General features: G+C 35.4%; 2 protein-coding genes across 3 annotated transcripts; one reads left to right on the top strand and one right to left on the bottom strand.

Moving 5' to 3' along the window:
- Positions 1–9,167: 9,167 nt before the first annotated feature.
- On the top strand, positions 9,168–12,987 carry LOC131003690 (uncharacterized). Of its 2 annotated transcripts, none has more exons than XM_057930244.1 (4): positions 9,168–9,666; positions 11,137–11,752; positions 11,926–12,202; positions 12,766–12,987. In XM_057930244.1, exons 1-4 carry the CDS (start codon positions 9,543–9,545, stop codon positions 12,817–12,819), a joined length of 1,071 nt encoding a protein of 356 aa, XP_057786227.1. In that variant the 5' UTR covers positions 9,168–9,542; the 3' UTR covers positions 12,820–12,987. The 2 variants fall into 2 exon arrangements, with proteins under 2 accessions (XP_057786227.1, XP_057786222.1); XM_057930239.1 differs by having other exon boundaries at positions 9,195–9,666; positions 11,920–12,202.
- Positions 12,988–16,467: 3,480 nt separating this feature from the next.
- LOC131003818 (transcription factor MYBC1-like) lies at positions 16,468–18,187 on the bottom strand. The gene has a single exon (XM_057930373.1). The coding sequence runs from the start codon at positions 17,746–17,748 to the stop codon at positions 16,936–16,938; it is 813 nt and encodes a 270-aa protein (XP_057786356.1). The 5' UTR covers positions 17,749–18,187; the 3' UTR covers positions 16,468–16,935.
- Positions 18,188–19,601: the final 1,414 nt, after the last annotated feature.

Raw genomic sequence — 19,601 nt, 5'->3', positions numbered from 1 at the left:
ATTTTATGTACGTTCGTGTCTAGTAAAAAATTGTTAGTTGTATAAAATTATAATTATTTTAGGGTTAACTGTAGTTTATGACCCGAACTTTGGTGTCATTTGTGAATATAGTTCGAATTTTAAAAAATACAAAAAAAATCCTAAACTTTGAAGTTATTTGTAAAAATTGAAATTTACAAAATACGAAAAAGTGGCATGAACTTTAGAGTCATTTGTAAAAATTGTCCGACCTTCGGAATCAGTTGTAAAAATGACATGAACTTTAAAAAATACAAAAAAATGTCATGAACTTTGAAATTATTTGTAAAATGATCCGAACTTTGAAATCATTTGTAAAAATGGCATGAACTTTAAAATTCATATGAAAAGATAATTATTATACTTTTTTATGAATAATTCAAGTAGATTTATATTTTTCACGTCAACTTCAAACTTTTCGTGTTATCATAATTTGAATTCAAAAGTGTAAGCTCATGCTATTTTTATACATATTATAACAATTAAGGTCATTTTTGTATTTAATAAAGTTCGTGCTATTTTTACAAATAATTTCAAAATTCATGCTAATTTTTATATTTTTTAAAGTTTACATCATTTTTACAAATGACTTCAAAGTTCAAGCTATTTTTACAAATGACTCTAAAGTTCATATCATTTCTACGTATTTTTTAAAGTTCGGGTCATTTACACAAATAACTTCAAAGGTTAGATTATGTTTCTATATTTTTTAAAAATTGAGACCATATTTACAAATGATTCAATAGTTAGGGGCATAAACTATAATTAACCTAGTATTTTATACTCCTGTTATTTTTTTTTCTGAAATAGTGTGCGCGTGAGGTGCAAGTGTGGAAGGTGCGATGCAGGGAAGGGGAGAGAAGCCATAAGTTAAACGTAGGGTTTAAGGGCAGCACTTGTATCGCGAAACTTCCTAGTTTCTGACTTGAGCTTTACACTTTGCGTGTGAGATGCGATGAGGTGTCGGTTAGCATGAAAGAAAGCCTCGTTATCATCTCCCTCTTATCCCATTTTCTCTCTCATCTCTTTCCGTTGCCGTTAATTATTTTTCATGCTTTTGGGGTTGCTTACCTTCTACTACTTAACCATATTAATTTATTCACGACTAATTGCTAGCGTTAATGCTGTTTAATAATTTACGTTGTGATTTCTTTGTGGAAAGTAAGCAGGCTGGACTGGATATTTTCCTCTCTTTCCAATGAATCGTTGACTTCTGCGGCGGACACACTTCATTGCCACTTTCTCTATTTGGTGATGTATATATATAATAGAGATAATGGCAATTTAAATCCTACTCTCACGCCTCCAATTCAATGAACCACAAAATTTAGACACATATTTCTAAATTCGTTAATTTAATTCATGAAAGAAAAATATTTAATATGTATTTAAAATTAAAGATCGTAACAAAATTTTTAATTTGATATAGTAGTCAAACTTTTGGCAATCCCTTAACTGCTTGGAATATAAATCTCTTAACTCAAGTTGTATCGTCATGCTTTCAATCGCAACCTTCTACTAATAAATTAGATAAATATTTATCTAGTACTTCTATTTTTTAAAACACATGTTATCAAATCGACGTCTTGCATTGGTGGTCAATTCACGAGAATGACTTTCCCATTTTCAAAATTATGGCAAGTGAGCTATGTGCCGTTACAAACCTCCATGATCTCGGTTGAGCAATCATTTAGTATTGGTGAACTTGTATTGGACGAAAGAATAAGCAACATGGATACTTGAAACATGAAGGTCATTGTGTTATTTGATGATTGATCCAAAGCTGACATAAGAGCTCAAGAAAACCAATGAGATTAAGCCAACAAGAGTCCAAATGATGAAGTCACCAACTCCGAGTGATCTGATGCTAATGGGTTTGATGATTAGGTTATTAAATGAAGATATGTAGGTCACTCAATTTTAAAATTGAATTCAAACCTTTCTTCATTTTTATATTAAAATTGAGTTCAAACTTTTATTCAATTTTTTCCCCTTGTCATTTTGTTATTGTAGTAAGTTTATTTTAAAATTAGTTGTTAGTATTAATAGTTTTGAAACTTTAGTGTAATAAGTTTAGTTTACTTATTCAATATTGTAATTTCAATTGTCAAGATTGTAATTTATTTGTACATGTATTCATGTAACATTGTTTGTAATTTTTTAAACTTTGAATTCAATAAAAATACAAATTTTCTTGTAATTTTTTGTACATGTGTTAAGAGCATCCCCAACAGGACTGGTGGAGCGGGCGCGCGTTCGGCTCGCGTGAGTCCCCTGCCACTATCGAGCCCGGGTGGTGCGAGCAGCACATGCAAATGCGCTCCAGATGCGCGAGGAGAGAAAGAGAAGAGCGTGGGGGAACGCCCAATAGGAAGAGAGAGAGAGAGAGAGAGAGAGAGAGAGAGAGAGAGAGAGAGAGAGAGAGAGAGAGAGAGAGATCTGCAACTGTGAGATGGGCTTGCTGCTGCAAAGCCAATGACTCGGACGAATGAGGCCCACCTGCGAGCCCGAAAGCTTGACTCGCGACTATGGATGGTCTAATATTATAATAGCATTTTGTATTGACTTTTTCAATAATAAATAATTTTATTACATGTAATGTACTTCCCTCCGTCCACAAAGAAAGTGTGGAGTGGAGGGCACGGATTTTAATAAAAAAATTTAAATATGTGATTTTAGTGTTGAAATGTAATGTTGGGCCCACGAAATTGTGAAAGTAAAGGGTGTGTATTTTGTAAATATTGAGTGTGAATGAAGTTTAAAGTATAAATGAGGTTTCTAAAAAAGGAAAACACACAATCTTTGTGAACAGACGAAAATAGTAAACACATAATCTTTGTGGACGGAGGGAGTATTTCATAATTTCATAAGAAAAATATACACAAAAACACAATACATAAAAAAAACATACAAAAATAATATTGAAAATCACAAGTTGAACTGGCACTTTTGAAGTTCTTCACTACCCCGGTTACAGTTCACCTTACCGATGAACCGTGAACCGCCGGTTCAAGAAACTGACAGTTTCTAGCATGTGGATACTACTAATGGTGAAGAAGGGGTGACCTTGACCCTTCGATATTGAAGAAGGGGTAACCTCGACTGTCACATAATCTAATTTGTTACTCTATCCGTCCCACTAAAAGTTGCTCATTCTTTTTGGCATCAAATTTAAGAAAAAAAAGTATATTGAATAAGTGGTATATTTACATATTTTCAAAAGTTAATTATTAATTTTATAAACTAGTACGACCATCCGTGCGATGCACGATGAAATATAATAAATGTAAAATATGGTTTAAAAATAAAATACTAATTACTCAATAAAATTTCGAATTTAAAAACGTAATTTTCAATTATGTATAAAGTGTAATGATACAAAATGCATACAAGGCATTGTACTCATTAGGCGGCCAACATACACCAGTTCACGCGTTCACGCGTCTTCTCCCCCTGGAGTCCATTCACACCAGATCTGGGCGCCGGATCGGACCGCCGGACGGCCTGGACCTTCCCTCGCTGTCACTCCGCAAGCTGCTCGCCCGCCTCAGCAACGCCCAACGGCCAACGGCCCAGATTTCGACTCGCGCCGACTCGTCGGATCGTTCGGTGAGCGGGGCCTCCATCGAAGCCGACGGCACCGGTCACGAAGTTACCCAGCAGCGGCGTTGAGTCTTCTCCAGTGGCGGCTTCGGGTGATTTCTCCAGATCCGCCCTTGGCAAGGAGACGCGCCACCAGCCTGGACTACGTGACAGCCACCAGCCCGGCGTTGCTCGCCGCACGCCGGCCCACCGTTCGCTGCTGCTGTGCTCAGTCCCATCAGCCCCGCCGCCGCTTGAGAGCAGCGACGCCATCGACGTCGCGCGGCTTACTCCACAGCGAGCTGCTCCGGCAAGGCAGCGGGCGTCGCTAAACGCACGTTGCTCTCTCGACGTCGGCGCTGCAATCTCCGCTGTCGATCTGAACTATTTGTGAGAAATGGCATCGCTCCAGCCTCCCCTCCCAAATTACCCCATTGTGTCTAATAACTTTGCTCCTGTCAGCCGATCTTCATCGCCACTACACAGTTCTACTAGGGTTTTCACCACTGCTGATCAGACGATAATGAACTCTTCCACAGTAATGACGGCGCTTCTCTTCCCCGAGTCTGGGATCACGATGCCTCCGAGCATCATTGTCACAGATCGTTCGGCGGAGGCTGCTAGAGTTACTGCTGATGTTTCGTTCCCGGAAATCGCTGCGGTGATGACTTCCCATACTGTCGGCGTCTCTTCTCAGGCCGATGGTCCTAAGGGCCTGATCCCGCCTCGCTCGATCGGGACTGCCCATCCGAAAGTGGTCAGTCCGCTGTCCGCTCGAAGGTGCCGCCGAAAGCCTCTTTTGCAGATAAACTGAAAGCTAGGGATGGCAGTCCGACAGATTCCAAGCCTAGGGACGTCCCCGCTCATGACTATACAATCCTCCGACCAGAGTTGGTGGATCTCAAACGTTGCCTTGTTTTAGAGCCTTCTTTCCACCAAAGACAAGTCCAGCGTTTCGCCCATGCGATTCACGGCCGGCTGATCCTCCGCAAAGGTGAGTCACCTCGGTTTGCAGCGGATCTTTGGGAGGAACTTCAGCAGCTTTGGAAACCGGCTGCTGGTTGGTCGATTCATCCGCTCGGAAAAGGTTACTTCACTTTTAATTTCACCACCGACGAGGATAGGGCAGCGGCTTTCGCTAAAACGACTTGGCGTCTACGCTCAGGTATACTACATCTCCAGGCTTGGGTGCCGAATTTTGATCCCTACAAAGCGAATTCTACCCTGGTTCAGGTATGGATTAGAATTTTTAACTTGCCACATGAATATTGGCACCCAGAGGTTCTTTCCGGGGTCGCATGAGAAGTGGGTACGCCTATCTTGATTGATGGTCAGTCTGCACAGGCTCATGTGGGTCACTTTGCTAGAATTCTTGTTGAGTTAGATGTTTCGGCTGATATTCCTGAAGCTTTAGATATTAAGTGTGGCGATATTGATTTTACTGTCAAGTTTGGATATGAGAATTTGCCTTATTACTGCTCCGTCTGCAATGTTGTGGGACATAATTCTAACGAATGCAGAAGAAATAAAACGACCACGACCGAGGAACGTCGTCAGTCCAAGGTAGATGACCACAGGGTTCATCCTCGTCCCTACACCGGAAATCAGGAAACTCCAGCATGGGCTGGAAAGGAAATTCCTGAGGTTGGACAGAAACTGAACTCTTCTTCAGACTCTCCTACCTCATCCAATCCCTTTGCTGTGTTGGTTTCTCTAGAGTTGCAAGATGAACAGAGACTTGTTGGTGATGATAACATGGACAAGCCGCCTTCTGATGGAGACCGAGCTTCAGATGCTTGCATCCCTCAGGACAGTCAGGGTAGAAAGGATATGGAACACCCTGGGTCAGATGACGAAAAGAGCCAAATTGAGGTAGTTGAGCAGGAATACGAGAGGAGTTCTGCACCTCTGATTGTTCAGCCGCTTGCTGTTGTGACTGACAACAACGCTGTGCTAACTTTGACTGGGACGACAGGACCCATTTCTCGTACACGAGGGCGTCCGAAAGGGGCTATCACCAAGAAGGGGAGAGTTTCTGATTCTTCTATCAAGCACAGGCTCCGTCGTATCATAATCAATGGCATGTCTTCGGATTTCCAAAACTCAGCATGCCGTGACGATATGCATGGCCCAGGTCTTGACACTTCTTCGCCTGTGGAGTTCCTGAATAAAGTGAAGTATGCTCAGTCTCGAGGACATATACTGCAAAACTTTGTGATCAACTCCTCTAACTCTACCGATGCAGCCCATGCTATGTCGGTTGTGGCCTCTTCAAAAATGAAGAAAAAATGGGGCGATATGTTGGACGATGAAGAGGACGATTTAGACGAGGACGACCCTCTTAAAATGTTCTCTTAGTCTTGGTTGTTTTTTGGTTACCCGGGGTTTCTTGCGGGTGCTTTTGCTTGCTTCCTTTGTATTTGGTCTCTCTTTTTTCTTTTTCTTTTTAATAAAATTTCTATTTCAGCAGTAATGATAATTATAGTTATTAAATTATTTTAAATTATTTGATAATGAAAATATTTTAAAATTTTAATAACCGATTCGTTTTAAATTAATTTTTGATAATTTTTATACCATATTAAAGATCTGGCGAACTCAAATTTAAGATGCACATTGAATATTTTTTTATAAATTAAATTTGACAATGTTTAGAAAATAATTAAAATTATAAAAAGAAAAGAGAAAAACATAATAAAAAATTGATGGGAGAAGAGAGAGAAAAAATGAAGAAAAAAAAATGAAGGGAGAAAACTCATCTTTTATATATTACATGGATATATGGATTGAGCCATTTTTAATGGAACAAATCAAAATAAAAAACAAGCCGCTTTTGAGGAGAGAGAGTAGAATTTTTCTGTCTATGCCATAGACATAGAATAAATGGCCTGATGTGTGAGTTTATTATTCTTTCATAAATCATAATAACTCGAATTAAATGTTTAAAAAGGTTATGCACCTATTTAAGTTAATAATGCAACAATGAAATTCAACGTTCACATGCATCGAAACTGTTTTATCAACAAAAATTAAACGTTGCATCTAAGTGCCTACCATCTTATTTATTGCATTAATCTTAAAAAAGAAAAGAACAAACTCCTCTCTTTCTTTTCTACTCCATCCGTCCCGCCCAAGATGCTACATATTCCTTTTTGGGTCGTCCCAACGAAGATGCTACATTTCTATATTTGGCAAAAATAAAGAATTTTAAACACTTAATTAACACTAATTAAGTATTTCTTTATTACCTTCTATCTCCTACTTTATCACTTTATTACATTATTACTTTCTCTCTCATACTTTATCACTTTATTATTACACACTTAAAACATTAATTTACAACTCCTTAAATTCCGTGCGGAAAAATAAATGTAGCGTCTTGACTGGGACGGAGGGAGTAGTTCATAGTTGAAGATAAATTCTCTTATTGGGCCTTGATTTGACCCATTTCATGTGACTACCAAGTCTTATCGTTAAAAAATGGTGCACTCTATAGCGACGTTTATAGTCCATTTAATTGTTGGAACTTGGAAACCAAACACGGTTGAAGTCCATTTAATTGAGACCACGAATATCACGCCACATACAACACAATAATGGGTGAATAAAATAATCGAAACGGATGACTCAATCGATCTAAATTAAAATATTGGAATATTAATCAATTTTTTTGATTTTGTAATTTTATTTTATTTTGTTTTTCAAAAGAGTTTGAGTTTTAGATTTGATTCCATTCGATTTTTTCTAAAATCGAACAAAATAAAAAATCAAATTATATTTATAATATATATATATATATATATATTATATATTTTGATATTAAATAGTACAATTTAATTTTCTTTTTTTTATGTTCTTTTTTTCCAGCTTTTACGGTTAATTCGAATCGATTTATTTTCATAAAAAATTAAATATAAATTTAATTTCATTTCATTTAATAAAAAATCAATACACACCCCAACACCCAATTACACACTTGTGGCATTGTTTATAAGTAATATTATTGTTTACTTAAAATGAGTGTAGACAATTTTATAAGATTATTTTGTCGTGAAAAAGATTAACATTCAAATTGAAATTTTTATTTCAGCAATATATTTATAATTTTATTGGTAATTTTAATTACATACTATTTTGACAGTTTCAAACAAGATTCACCTTAAATAAAATATAATCAAATCATCTAACAAATTAAAAAAATCAAAGAAACTTGCATGCATAGTTAATTATTAGTCAATGAACTAATTACTTTATCCTCTAAAAAAAAACTAATCACTTTATTAAAATTCGTTAATTATAGTGATAATTTAATTAGGACGGATGTATTTCACAACCAAATCCAAATGAACTAAAGTGTGCCTCTTAAAAAATTCGTAGATATTGCATGCTTGTATTTGTTTAACTATTATCACACTCACTGTATAAATAAGGAGAACATTCGGGTCAAATTATTAAACCAAGTTAAAATTCGTCAAACTATATTCATATTTGAATCTAGGCGTGTACATAATAATATATTTATAATTATAAATAAAGAATTTCAAATTTAATCTCATATTGAGACGATCGAACACAAATTTATGAACAATAATTTATATATATATATATATATATATATATATATATATATAGGGAGCGGTTGAAACACTAAATAAAAAAAGAACGGAAAATAATTTTCAGTAATTCGATCATCAAGATCTACGGTGGATGCATCATCTTATTGAATGAATGCAGAATCTGGGTTCGAATCATGAATGAAGCAATTTTTTTAGTGCATTAATTTTAATAGCGAATGCATAAATTTTTACAGTTGATGCATTAGATTTGATGGTTCTCACGTTCTCACAAATAATGTAAGTTTTTTCTAGAACTACACCCATATATATGTATATACATATATATTAAATCACTAATTCTATATTTCCCTTGTTATTATTAAATCATGTTCTCACAGGTATATTTTTCTCTCTCGATATAATTTTATTATTATTATTATTATTTTTAAAAATACTCATAATACATTTAATTATTTTTTTAGTACAATATTTTGGGAACGATGAGAGTAAGACGGTGTTTGGCTGAGCTTATAAGCTATTTCAAACAGATAAGCTGCTTTAAAGTGTTTGAAAAAAAAAACTCTTAAAGAGCTTATAAGCTGTAAAATTAAGTTTTAAGAGCTTATAAGCTTTCAAAAAAAAAAAAAGTTCCCCAACTTATTTTCTCATTTTTTTTATAAGCAACAATCATTTTACAAAAATAAATCAACTATGATTTTTATTTTCATTATATATCATTCTAATTTTATCTCTTCAATAAAAATTCTCTCTCTCTAACTAAAAAGTCTCTTTCTAACTTATAAATTCAATTATAAAAAATCTTAATAAATCATAGTTTATAAATTTTTAAAATATTTTATAAGCTTCGAGAGCTTATAAGCTCTTTAAAATAAGCTTTAGCTAAACACCCTCCAAGTTATGACGAATCACAAAATCACCCAAAGAGCCTTCTAGAGTAAAGTGTGAACGTGAAATTAATACTCCAAGTCTTGGAGTCGCCGCTGATAAATAAATATTCCCAACGAATGGCATTGGCTACTCTGCTTATACCCCACTCACTGTCCTTTTTTGGACTTTTCATTCTACTCCATCCAAAAAGGAAAAAATATACTGCTAAAATCTAAAATTATAAACGCAAGAAAAATATCAGAGAATAATGATAAAAAATTAAATAAAAATACATATAAATCCAAATCCTAATTCTGCTCAATCACTCTCTTCGACTGTGGAGGGATAATCCCAAGGAAAATTCGAGAAAGGGGCTTCCCTTTTCTCAATTTCCCTCCCCTTCGCAAGGAGTCACCACATATATGATATATCTATATTATCTGTATCTGTAGCTGTAGATTGTGCTTGATTTTGTATTGTTTCTGTTTTCTACGGGATATGGATTCGACGCAGCAAGCCGTTTTGGAGCAGAAGGCGGAGGGGAATCAGCCGCCGCCGTACGTATCCATGGTGGATCCTTTTCTCGTCGAGGCGCTTCAGAATCCTCGCCATCGTCTGACTAGTTAGTGCTTTTTCAACTTCTCTTTTCCTTTTTTGTGTTTTTTGTGGTGTCTGATTTTGTTTTACTTTGTGTTTTTAGTTTTTGTAATTTTGTTGATTAGTTAGTTAGTTAGTTAGTTTCAATTCTGTTTTATCGACGGAGAGTAATTTTGAGCTCCTGCTCTTTCTCGTGTTCGTTGATGAGATGAGTGGTTATAATTCTAGTTTTGACCATTGATGTGTTGCGACGTTGAATTGATTAATCTGTCTTTAGTTTTGTCGTAAGTTGCCGCGTTGCTGAAATTTGTAGATCTGAATTGTGTGATAATCTGCGTTGGCCTTAAACATGCTGGATGGTTGGCTATATCATCCATGAGTGTTTGATAATCTAGAATTTCGTAGTAGTGTGCTGCACTGAGATATTGTACATATAATATTCGTCAATTTTAATTGATCTTGTATGTTAGATTTGTCGAGGTTTTCCTTTTTCGGCTTTCCTTAACTGATTGAGCAGTCATAATTGCTGCTATTGTTAAAAGTTTGTGTTGAAATCACAATGCTTATGAACATTCCTAAATGCGTATTTGGATTTTTGGAAGTATGCATATGAAACAAGGGAGTACTCAGTGCAAAATTTATCCTAGATGGTGGTCCTGCTTCTTCAATATGATTGCAATAGCTAAGTCACAGGAAGCTTTGTAAAAGGTGGTCCATACTCCATGTAGTATGATATTTTGTGGTTGATATAGATGGTAGAGGTATTGGAGCTAAACTTGGGTTGATAGGAAATGAGTACAGTTTGCAATTCTCTTCCCTAGTTGGTATTGTTGCGATAGACTTGTAACCATGTTCCATTGGAGAGAGTTGCAAAATCATAGACAAGCAAATCACAAACTGCAGTATTATCTTTTCTTTTCGGTTTTAGAGTGTGTTTGTCCATTTTTGCTTATAAGTTTCTATTTCTTATCTTAATTCTTAGGCAGCTCATAAGTTCCTACATCATACAAGATGTTTTTAGAGCTTATTAGATGTAACATCTTATTAAAAACCCATTTTTGGAGTATTTGGGTTATATTGAATATAAGATTATTAATAGTTACAATTTACATAGTTGTAGTTACAATATCTTAAAAATATAATGGTTTTCAGTAATATATTTTTTTACTTTTCAAAGAAGTGGGATTGGCTTGCTTCCTTAAAGAAAATCTCATAAGCTCCTAATATTTAATTTTGGAGCAATTATGATTTTTCATCGAAGTGATTGCTAAATTCCATAAAAAGTTATAAGCTCTGGAGAATCTTAGAATTGTTGTAAAGAGCTTATATGCTCAGACAAACACCCATTAAAGCACTTTTTGGCTGCTCTATCTGTATAATGAAAATATGGAAAAAAAAATTGCTTTATATTTTTGCAGTTTATTTTGTATTTGTCCCTTCCCCCTGTATGTTTGAATAATAGGTAATGACATACATTTTATTTGGATATTTTCAGTTCTGCGGATGGAACTCGATGTACAGAAGTTCTTGCAGAATAATGATGTACTGCAGTTCGAGTTTCAGCACTTCCCAACTTCATACCTTCGTCTTGCCGCCCACCGTGTTGCTCAACACTATGGTTTGCAAACCATGGTTCAGGACAATGTTGCGGATGGTCAAGGAGTCAGGATTTTGGTTATGAAGAAGCCAGAGTCTAAGTTTCCTGCGGTCTGCTTGTCAGATGTTCCGGCTAAAGAGTCAGAAAATAATAAACTTGATCAGATGAAGATTGTCATTAGACCCAGGCCTAAAGCTTCCTCTAATGACCTCAATGAATTTGGCCATAAACGCAATCCAGTAAGAACCGTGGAAGAGAGGAAGGAAGAGTACGACAGAGCAAGAGCTCGTATTTTCAGCAGTCCTAGTAATTCTGGATCAGAAGAGGCATTGCCTTGGGCTGCTTCAGATGGGACGAACATTACTGTTGATGACAATGAGGTTTCAAGAGACTTGGGTATGGATTGGGAAAAAAGGCACTGCAGCATGGAAGGTGGCAATTCTTCAAGAGTAGCAATTTTTAGAGACAGGGAGAAGGACCGTACTGATCCTGATTATGATCGCAGTTATGACAGGTAACAAATAGTGATACATTTGAAATTATAAGTTATCTGTCTATTTGATGACTGCAACAATGTCCCGAGTACTAGTTAATGAATATTGTAAATATTCAATTTTCTCAAGTTTATTTTATTGCAATTGGTATAGGGACTGATATTATTTTTCGTTTTTTACTTCTAAGACGCAGATATGTTAAGAGCATCCCAAAGGCTCAGAGTTTCAGGATGGCACCTGTTAGTTTTCAAAATTTTCAGCCTCCATTTGTCCAGTACGACTCTGTCTTCCCACAGCTGGGTCAGATGCCTCCTCCTCAAGCTTCCCTCAACTACAGGACCCCAGTGATTAGCCCGTATTGTGCCATGGGGTCAAATCAGAATTCTAGGGACGCATTATATATGCCATTGCCAATGCAGACCATGATGTATGCTCAGTCATATGATCAAATACGGCATGCCTCTTTTCAGGTAAATTCTGCAATTCTCTCATGTTGATTTTCTGACTGGATTACAATATTTCCGTAGATGCTTGCTATTCTTATTCACCCGGGTAACTCTTGAAAACTACGTCAAGATCCAACTTCCTTTTAAACTATCATTTAGATAATGAAGCACTCCTATCAAATTGCACCTTATTCATATTTTAATTGAGCTGAAAATAAAGGTAGGGGGAGTTGATACTTTGTCCTATATTACTATATCAAATGAGGCAAATGCATCCTAATTCTATCTTTTTCTACATTATTGAGTTCTTGGCTGCATATTCGTTGTTCGATTGCTCCCAGTGTTGTCAATTTTGCATAATTAAGTCTCATCTGAAATTGGATCAGCTGTGCAATGAATGCTGTAATTTTTTATATGGATTCCTGAAACTAGTACAGGGCTTATGCAATGTGTCATACCTTTACTTGCTGTAGTCGAATGCATTTTGTCATTTCCTTATCATGCTGCAATTCATTCCTTCTGTTTTATGCACAATCTATCTTTTATCCATTTCACATATTCTAATGAATTTCGTTATGTATGTGTAGGCCCCCTTCTGTCAGCAGCCTCTAAGTTTTGATTACTCCCAGCACCATCGGTAACAGTTGAAACTTGGAGATTTCATGTATTCTCTAGTGTGTCCTATTTTAGGTTTGTTAGTTTTATTTAAGATGCATAAAATTTGATCGTATTCTATTTTGATTGTTAAAGTGGTGACGAACCTAATTATGGACTTGCTATTTGTTAATTGTTATAGGGAGATTTTTACAGACCTAGTGTGCTGTTTAATTATTATTTCCGTAGAATTTAAGTATATTTTTGCTTTAGACATAGTTGTGCAACATCATCAATTGAATTTATGAAAAATTGCCAAAAAAAATTTACATTTGGACCTTTCTCAAACACCGGGAATGGTGTTCCACGACTAATATTGGCATCTGTAGTATTTTACCAGAAGTAGCATCTATTGGATTCAATGAATATTACATTTAATTAAAACATTATCATCCACAATCGAATAGAACGCACTTCAACAAAAGCGTTTGCGACAAAGATTAGCAAAAAAGTTGAAACTTTGGTAAATGGATTTTTAATGGTTTGAACTCCAATGTCATTGGAGTAATAACGTAATTTTATCTCCCAATTGGCAAGAAAAGAGTACTTTACTTGAATCCAAAGATTGAATTATTTAAAATTGACAACATTACATCATTTGAGATCTTGTTTTGTACCTCGAAAAATATAACAAAAAATATAAAAAATCTACAGCACATGGTCCGAGGTGGGAAGCAAATGGTGCTAGTTTTTCCTCCCCGCCCCTAAAAAGAAAAGGCAAATGATGCCTTGAGAATAATCCAATGACAGCTTGCCATCAAAATATTCTACAAACTTTGTAAACTTATTTAATAGTACTATAAAAAATCCATTTCTTGATGTTATAAAAATATTGAGTTGGTGGATAATGGAGGGTTTGTTTATTGAATTTCCTTACAAACTCAAAGATTGGGATGTGTCTCTTGGATTTGGATTCATGTGGGTGTGAACTGTCAAACAATGAATGAAACCCCCATTTCAGACAAAAATCAATATGGGAAATCCACTTCTTTCCTTGCTTTTTTTTTTTTTTTTTTTTAATATATAGTATTATTGGGTTTCATTAATTAATTAGATCGTGTAGTGTATCTTGTGTTGATGATGAGGTAATAAGTGGTTTAACAGATCGGATCTGATTACTATATTGATTTTAGAAGAGCATGATGAATCTCGACCCGGTCGTGGAGCCGGCTACCACGCTTTTCTTTCTGCATGGATGAGTTGCAACATCTAAACATAATTCAAATTCCAAATTTAAATTTATGTTTCAAGAATATAATTGTGATTTTGTTGGCATTTATGTTTACAAAATATGTCATTAGATATAGATTTGAATCTGAATCTTGACTCGTCTCATATAACATTTTTCGTATGTGCTCTTCGAATGATGGGGCAATGTTATATACAATAATTATCATAAACTTTATTGTTTATCATTTCGAATATTAATTAGTATATAGTTAGTGTGGTGGTTTATGTGACACTACGAGTCTTTATGTGATAGATGTGCATATCCTTGTTATTTTATATTTGTCTATCACAAAAGATATCTTATATTTGCCAAGTATTGTAATAAAGTTATAACTTGATCTTATCTGTTAGACGAATCCCCAATCCACTCACTTTTTTCCTCGTTTTGTTAAAAAATTGAGTTATAATTTTGTAAAAGAAATAGTACTTTATTTTATTCACTTATTTTTAAAGATTAATTGTCGGAAATAACACGTCACAAATTAAAACATTGCAATTATAATAATATTTTTAATTAGTATCTTGCAATTATAACACCCCTAGTTTTTTTTGGCAAAATTCATCCAATACATAGGAAACAGAATGACGATTCTTCAAAAATTAGTATGTACAGCGAATCGGATTCTTTTAGGGTGCGATTCTCTCGGATTCTCGTCGGATTCGCATCCGATTCGCCACGTGGCGTATCTTTTAAAATAATTTATAAAAATAAACCGGATCCGCAAATTCTATAGGCGAAATTCACGTATCTCGTGCACGAAAGGCCTACACAAGGTTATTTTAATAATTTTATTTTCAATCATGACTTATATATTGGACCAATAATATTTGAATCGTTATATTGTTGCTCAATTAACTTATATAATTGAAAATGCTTAACTGTTGGGTAAAATAAAATGTAAATTACATATAATTAATTTAAGAAAATTTAAATTGTATATATTTTACAAGCATTATATATATCATAAAATTTTAATAATTAGATGTATCCTTGCCGAATCGCACCCTATAATTTTTAAAAACCTGTATCCCCGTACTCGTATCGTATCGCCCCCGCATCCGCACCCCGTACCTATGCAACATAGCGTTCTACTAATTATCACACGGCGTAGTTTTATTAAAAAAAAAAATCTATAATGTTGTAATTGCAAATTTTCGAAAACTAAAAACAAGTATATCATTTATCGATTATTTATCATTTATCATTTATCATTTATCACTTATCATTTATCTTAAAATTTGTGTTTAAGCTTTTTCCAGTCTTTCAAGATGTTTTGGTCAATGAAAGTCACTCTCAACAAGATCTATCAAACTCGAACCAACACACGAATCATTTAGGAAGTCTTTTAATTTCTATGGCTTAAATAAAAGAATTAAATATCTTAGGATAAGGAAACGTTAATAAACAAAAACAAAAGCCAGGCGACTCTATCTCGTGGTCTATATAGTTGTTTAGCTTGGTCCACATGAAAATGAAATCACAAACCAACAAAATGCAAATAATTCTACTGTCTAATTTCTCTTTTATAAAAAATTATTGGGTGTGCAAAAAGTAATTTAATAAAATCAACTTGTGTATTGGGGCACGTCATGTTCAGTTCAGTGTTCCAAGTAGAAATATACTACTAATATATAGTAAAAAAATTATATTAATGTATATAGTAAGAGAGACACAAAGATCCCTCGCCAATATCTACAATTTTCCTAAGATGAAAATCGCCATATTATTGGGAATATTTTAAATTATTTATTATCTTTAAGGTTTTCTTTTTTCCTTGAGCGATTTGTTGAAATTTAAAAGCCAACAATAGCATCCATCACCTACTTATTTCAAAAATATCTCGCATCACACGTTTTTATATAATTCTCAATTATTTCAGTTGTTGATCGTTTTATTAAGACATGATACGTGGACGTGTCTTAATTTTATATTATTGAAAACGAACATTATATAGTACAACGAAACACAAGAAAAAAATCTTATCCGAATTGCATTTATAGAGCAATTAAGTAGCTCAACCAGCCAAGTTAAAATAGCTATTTCTCTCTAGTAGTAGTGTACATCAAATATTCAATTCACAAACTGTAGGATGAAACGAACCCAAAAATAGGAAATTCAAGAAAAGATTATCCAGAGAAAATATTATTTCAAAACATTTCTGCTCCGATCCATTTCACCTTTCAATAGACTTACTACAAATATTAGAATTTAAAGAGTTTGAAGACCAAAAGTCGCAACAATAATGTAAAAGCCAACTACCAATGTAGTACTAAATAATTTACTTGTTGCTGCTTCATTAACTCCATTAGAATTCAATAAGCAGCTGAAAATTCTCCCATGAGTTCCAATAGTGTAGCTACAAAAAAGGGCAGTAATTAATCATGAACAATCAAAACACAGTGAGTAAACAATAGTAGAATTGTTATTGTTTGCTAATAACACAACATTTACAACACTGCTATACGATGCTAAAACAAGAAACACAAAGACTGTAATGATATGATAAATAAACAAGAAAAAAATCCAGTAGCATGTTTGTGCAGCCATGGATGCTAATCACCACCACCAACAAAAACAGCAACCTCTGATAACAGTTTGAGACGACTCAACGAGAGAAACGAGCCACTTCTCATGGACATATTCCTCTAAGTGACATCACATATGGTTGATATCCGCCACTCTCAATGTACAGACGACTCAAATACGCAACGTGGATGGTCCAAGACTTACTAGTTGTACTAAGTTGAGCAAGAAGAGGAAATAGTAGCTAAAATGATAACACCATCCAAATGCAAATAAAAAACTAAATCTAAGAGCATGAAAAAAGACAACAGATTTTGCACATATGTTTTTCGAAGAAAATATTGAATGATTAATGATCGCCGGTGGGGAAAAGGGTGAGAATTTTCCTCCCATTGGCGGCATTAGGCGGGTCCAAATCATCGGCGTAGGCAGGCGGCGGCGTGTTAGTAGGCATCCTCTGCGGCTGCGGCTGCGGCTGCCTGATGAAGGGATGCTCAAACTGAGCATTGGGAGGGGAGCTTCCGAAATGCCTAAACTGCTGGTGGTGGATCTGCTGCATTGCGGCGACGGGCACGAAGGGCAGGAAATGGTCGGAGGTGGCCCTGGCCGGGTGCAGGAAATGCGGGGGCACGGGCGAGCTGGCGAAGAGGTGGTCGGTGGCGGCGTCGGAGAGGGCGGCGGGGCTGTTGGCGCCGGCGGCGCCGTTGCTGGAGATCCCCTGCATCCGCTTCAAGTAGAGGCGGTATTTCTGCAAATGGCTGGCGACGTTCTCTCTGGTGAGGCCATCGACGCTCATGAGCTGCATTATAGTTTTGGGGACGGCGTTCTTGATCCCTAAATGGGCCACGGCGTCCACGAACCGCTTGTGCAGCTGCGGGGTCCACACCAGCCGGGGCCGCTTCAGGGTCCGCGCCGGCTCGTCTCCGCCCCCGCCCCCCGCGCCGCTGAGCTCCGGGGAGTCGAATTCCGCCGAGGAATTGGGCTGCGGAGGCAGGGGGGGCGGCGGGGGCGGGTGGAGCGATTGCTGCTGGTGGGGGTTGTGAATGTTGAAGGCCAGAGCTAGATCAGGGGTTATTAGGGATTGGGATAAGGGCATCAGATCCTCCGGCGACGGCAATTCTTCCTCCCATTTCGAAAACCAATTTGACTCATCTTCCCTCATTCTCCCCCTCTACACCACACCACCTACCAAATTTCGACTAAAAACTCCTCTCTTTTCGCAGAGAAAGGAACGAATTATGCAACCACAGAGGAGGATTCGGGCTGGAAAAAGAAGAGATTTTTTTACGAGAGAGGAAATTCGCAGAGCTTGGGACTTTGAATTCCCTCCATGTCTCTCTCTCTCTCTCTGTGAATCAAGAAAGACAGAGAGAGAGGTTTGTGGGTGAAGGGGGGGAGGGGTGATCGAGGTGGATCTTGTTTTCTTCTTTTCAGATGTTATTAAGGTTACTGTTGTGGATGCCTTTTCTTATGATTTTTATGTGCTGTGTGTGTGTTTTGTTCTATTTTTTCCAGGATTTAGGGGTTCTTTTTATGCTTTTGAGTTTCTTGAGAGTTTGTGTCACTACTAAAAAAGGGGTTTTCTTTTTTTCCTTTCAATTACGCCCACATGTAGATACACAGACTTTGTATGTACATGTCGCCAAGCCAAGAGATAACCTTTGATATGTCTTGGAGCGTGAGTTGCACGAAGGATTCCCATTGGCCTGGAACGCCCAATCAGGTAGTCAGGTGATTTTCTGCAAGAATTTTTTGAGATTAAAGTCAAGATCTAAAATACTAGATTATTTTATTTAGTTAAATGCCAAAACAAATATAGGGACCAAGGAAATGAGACGATGGTAAATGATTTTCCAACTTTTTTTTCGTTTTAGCTTCCAAAAAAAACAACTTTTTCTTTCGTTTTTCCTTTTTCCTATTTATTAAGTTTGATCAGAATTTATGTTTTTCATTGGATTTTATTGGGATTTATGAAAATTCACATTACAATGCACTGGTGGAATTCAATCTAAAATATGAATTTTAGTCTTACCAATAAAGTGTGTGTCTTGTACTTGGTTATTTATATGCTCTTATAATATTGAACAAAATAATACTTCTAAAATATCTTTCTAAAAATATACTAGTATTAAGTAGTGTGAATAATATTTGAAGTAAAAAAGTAGTTTATCAAAATTACTGTTGAAAGTAATTATTTTTTGAAAAACTACTTATGTTAAAAAAAAAAAATCACTATGACATCTTCTAATTCCGATAAAAAATATTTACAATTTTTTTTTCTCAAGACTATTTATTTAGTGCATGATACAAAATATATCTTCAAAGAATTTCAGAGAAACTTCTTCATAGAAGTCAAAAACTTTTCTTCATTTTTATCTTTATAGAAGTATTTTTTTTGTACATTCCTATGAACTTATCACATAAGAAGACCCTATAGTCAAATATATATATCAACAATCTTTGAAGTGTTTCTATGCCATTTTATTGATATTGATTATAAATATTCATATACGCATTGAAAACATAGGGCTGGTAAATATTAGAGTCAATATATGAAAGTAGTCATTTTCTTTTAGTAAATTTAAAATTTACCCACTCAAATAAAAGTTTAAAAAAATTACTCACTTTTTATGTTAAATAACCAAACTGCCCCAAAGATTAAAATAAAAAACTACCCACACCTCATTTCTATCACTCCTCTTTCTCCCTCCCTCTTCCCCCCTCAACCACCAACCCCAAACCAAAAAAAAAAAACTTTTACTTCCCCCCTATGTTGCATAGGTACGAAGGTGCGGATGCAGGGACGATACGATACGAGTACGAGAATACGGGTTTTTAAAAATTATAGGGTGCAATTCGGCAAGGATACATCTAATTATTAAAATTTTATGATATATAATGCTTACAAAATATATACAATTTAAATTTTCTTAAATTAATTATATGTAATTTACATTTTATTTTACCCATAAGTTAAGCATTTTCAATTATATAAGTTAATTGAGCAACAATATA

The sequence above is a fragment of the Salvia miltiorrhiza genome, chromosome 1 (genome assembly GCF_028751815.1).
Source record: "Salvia miltiorrhiza cultivar Shanhuang (shh) chromosome 1, IMPLAD_Smil_shh, whole genome shotgun sequence".
In the NCBI taxonomy this organism is placed as follows: domain Eukaryota; kingdom Viridiplantae; phylum Streptophyta; class Magnoliopsida; order Lamiales; family Lamiaceae; genus Salvia; species Salvia miltiorrhiza.
Note: the sequence above shows the minus strand (reverse complement) of the source record. Positions and strands in the feature narration are given on the sequence as shown.

What these genes read in the sequence shown, in the direction of transcription:
- LOC131003690 (XM_057930239.1), top strand. Translation starts at nt 9,543, where the DNA reads ATGGATTCGACGCAGCAAGCCGTTTTGGAGCAGAAGGCGGAGGGGAAT. An exon ending in TCCTCGCCATCGTCTGACTA is followed by an intron (nt 9,667 to 11,136) that starts GTTAGTGCTTTT and finishes GGATATTTTCAG; the next exon opens with TTCTGCGGATGGAACTCGAT. An exon ending in TACGGCATGCCTCTTTTCAG is followed by an intron (nt 12,203 to 12,765) that starts GTAAATTCTGCA and finishes ATGTATGTGTAG; the next exon opens with GCCCCCTTCTGTCAGCAGCC.
- LOC131003818 (XM_057930373.1), bottom strand. Translation starts at nt 17,748, where the DNA reads ATGAGGGAAGATGAGTCAAATTGGTTTTCGAAATGGGAGGAAGAATTG.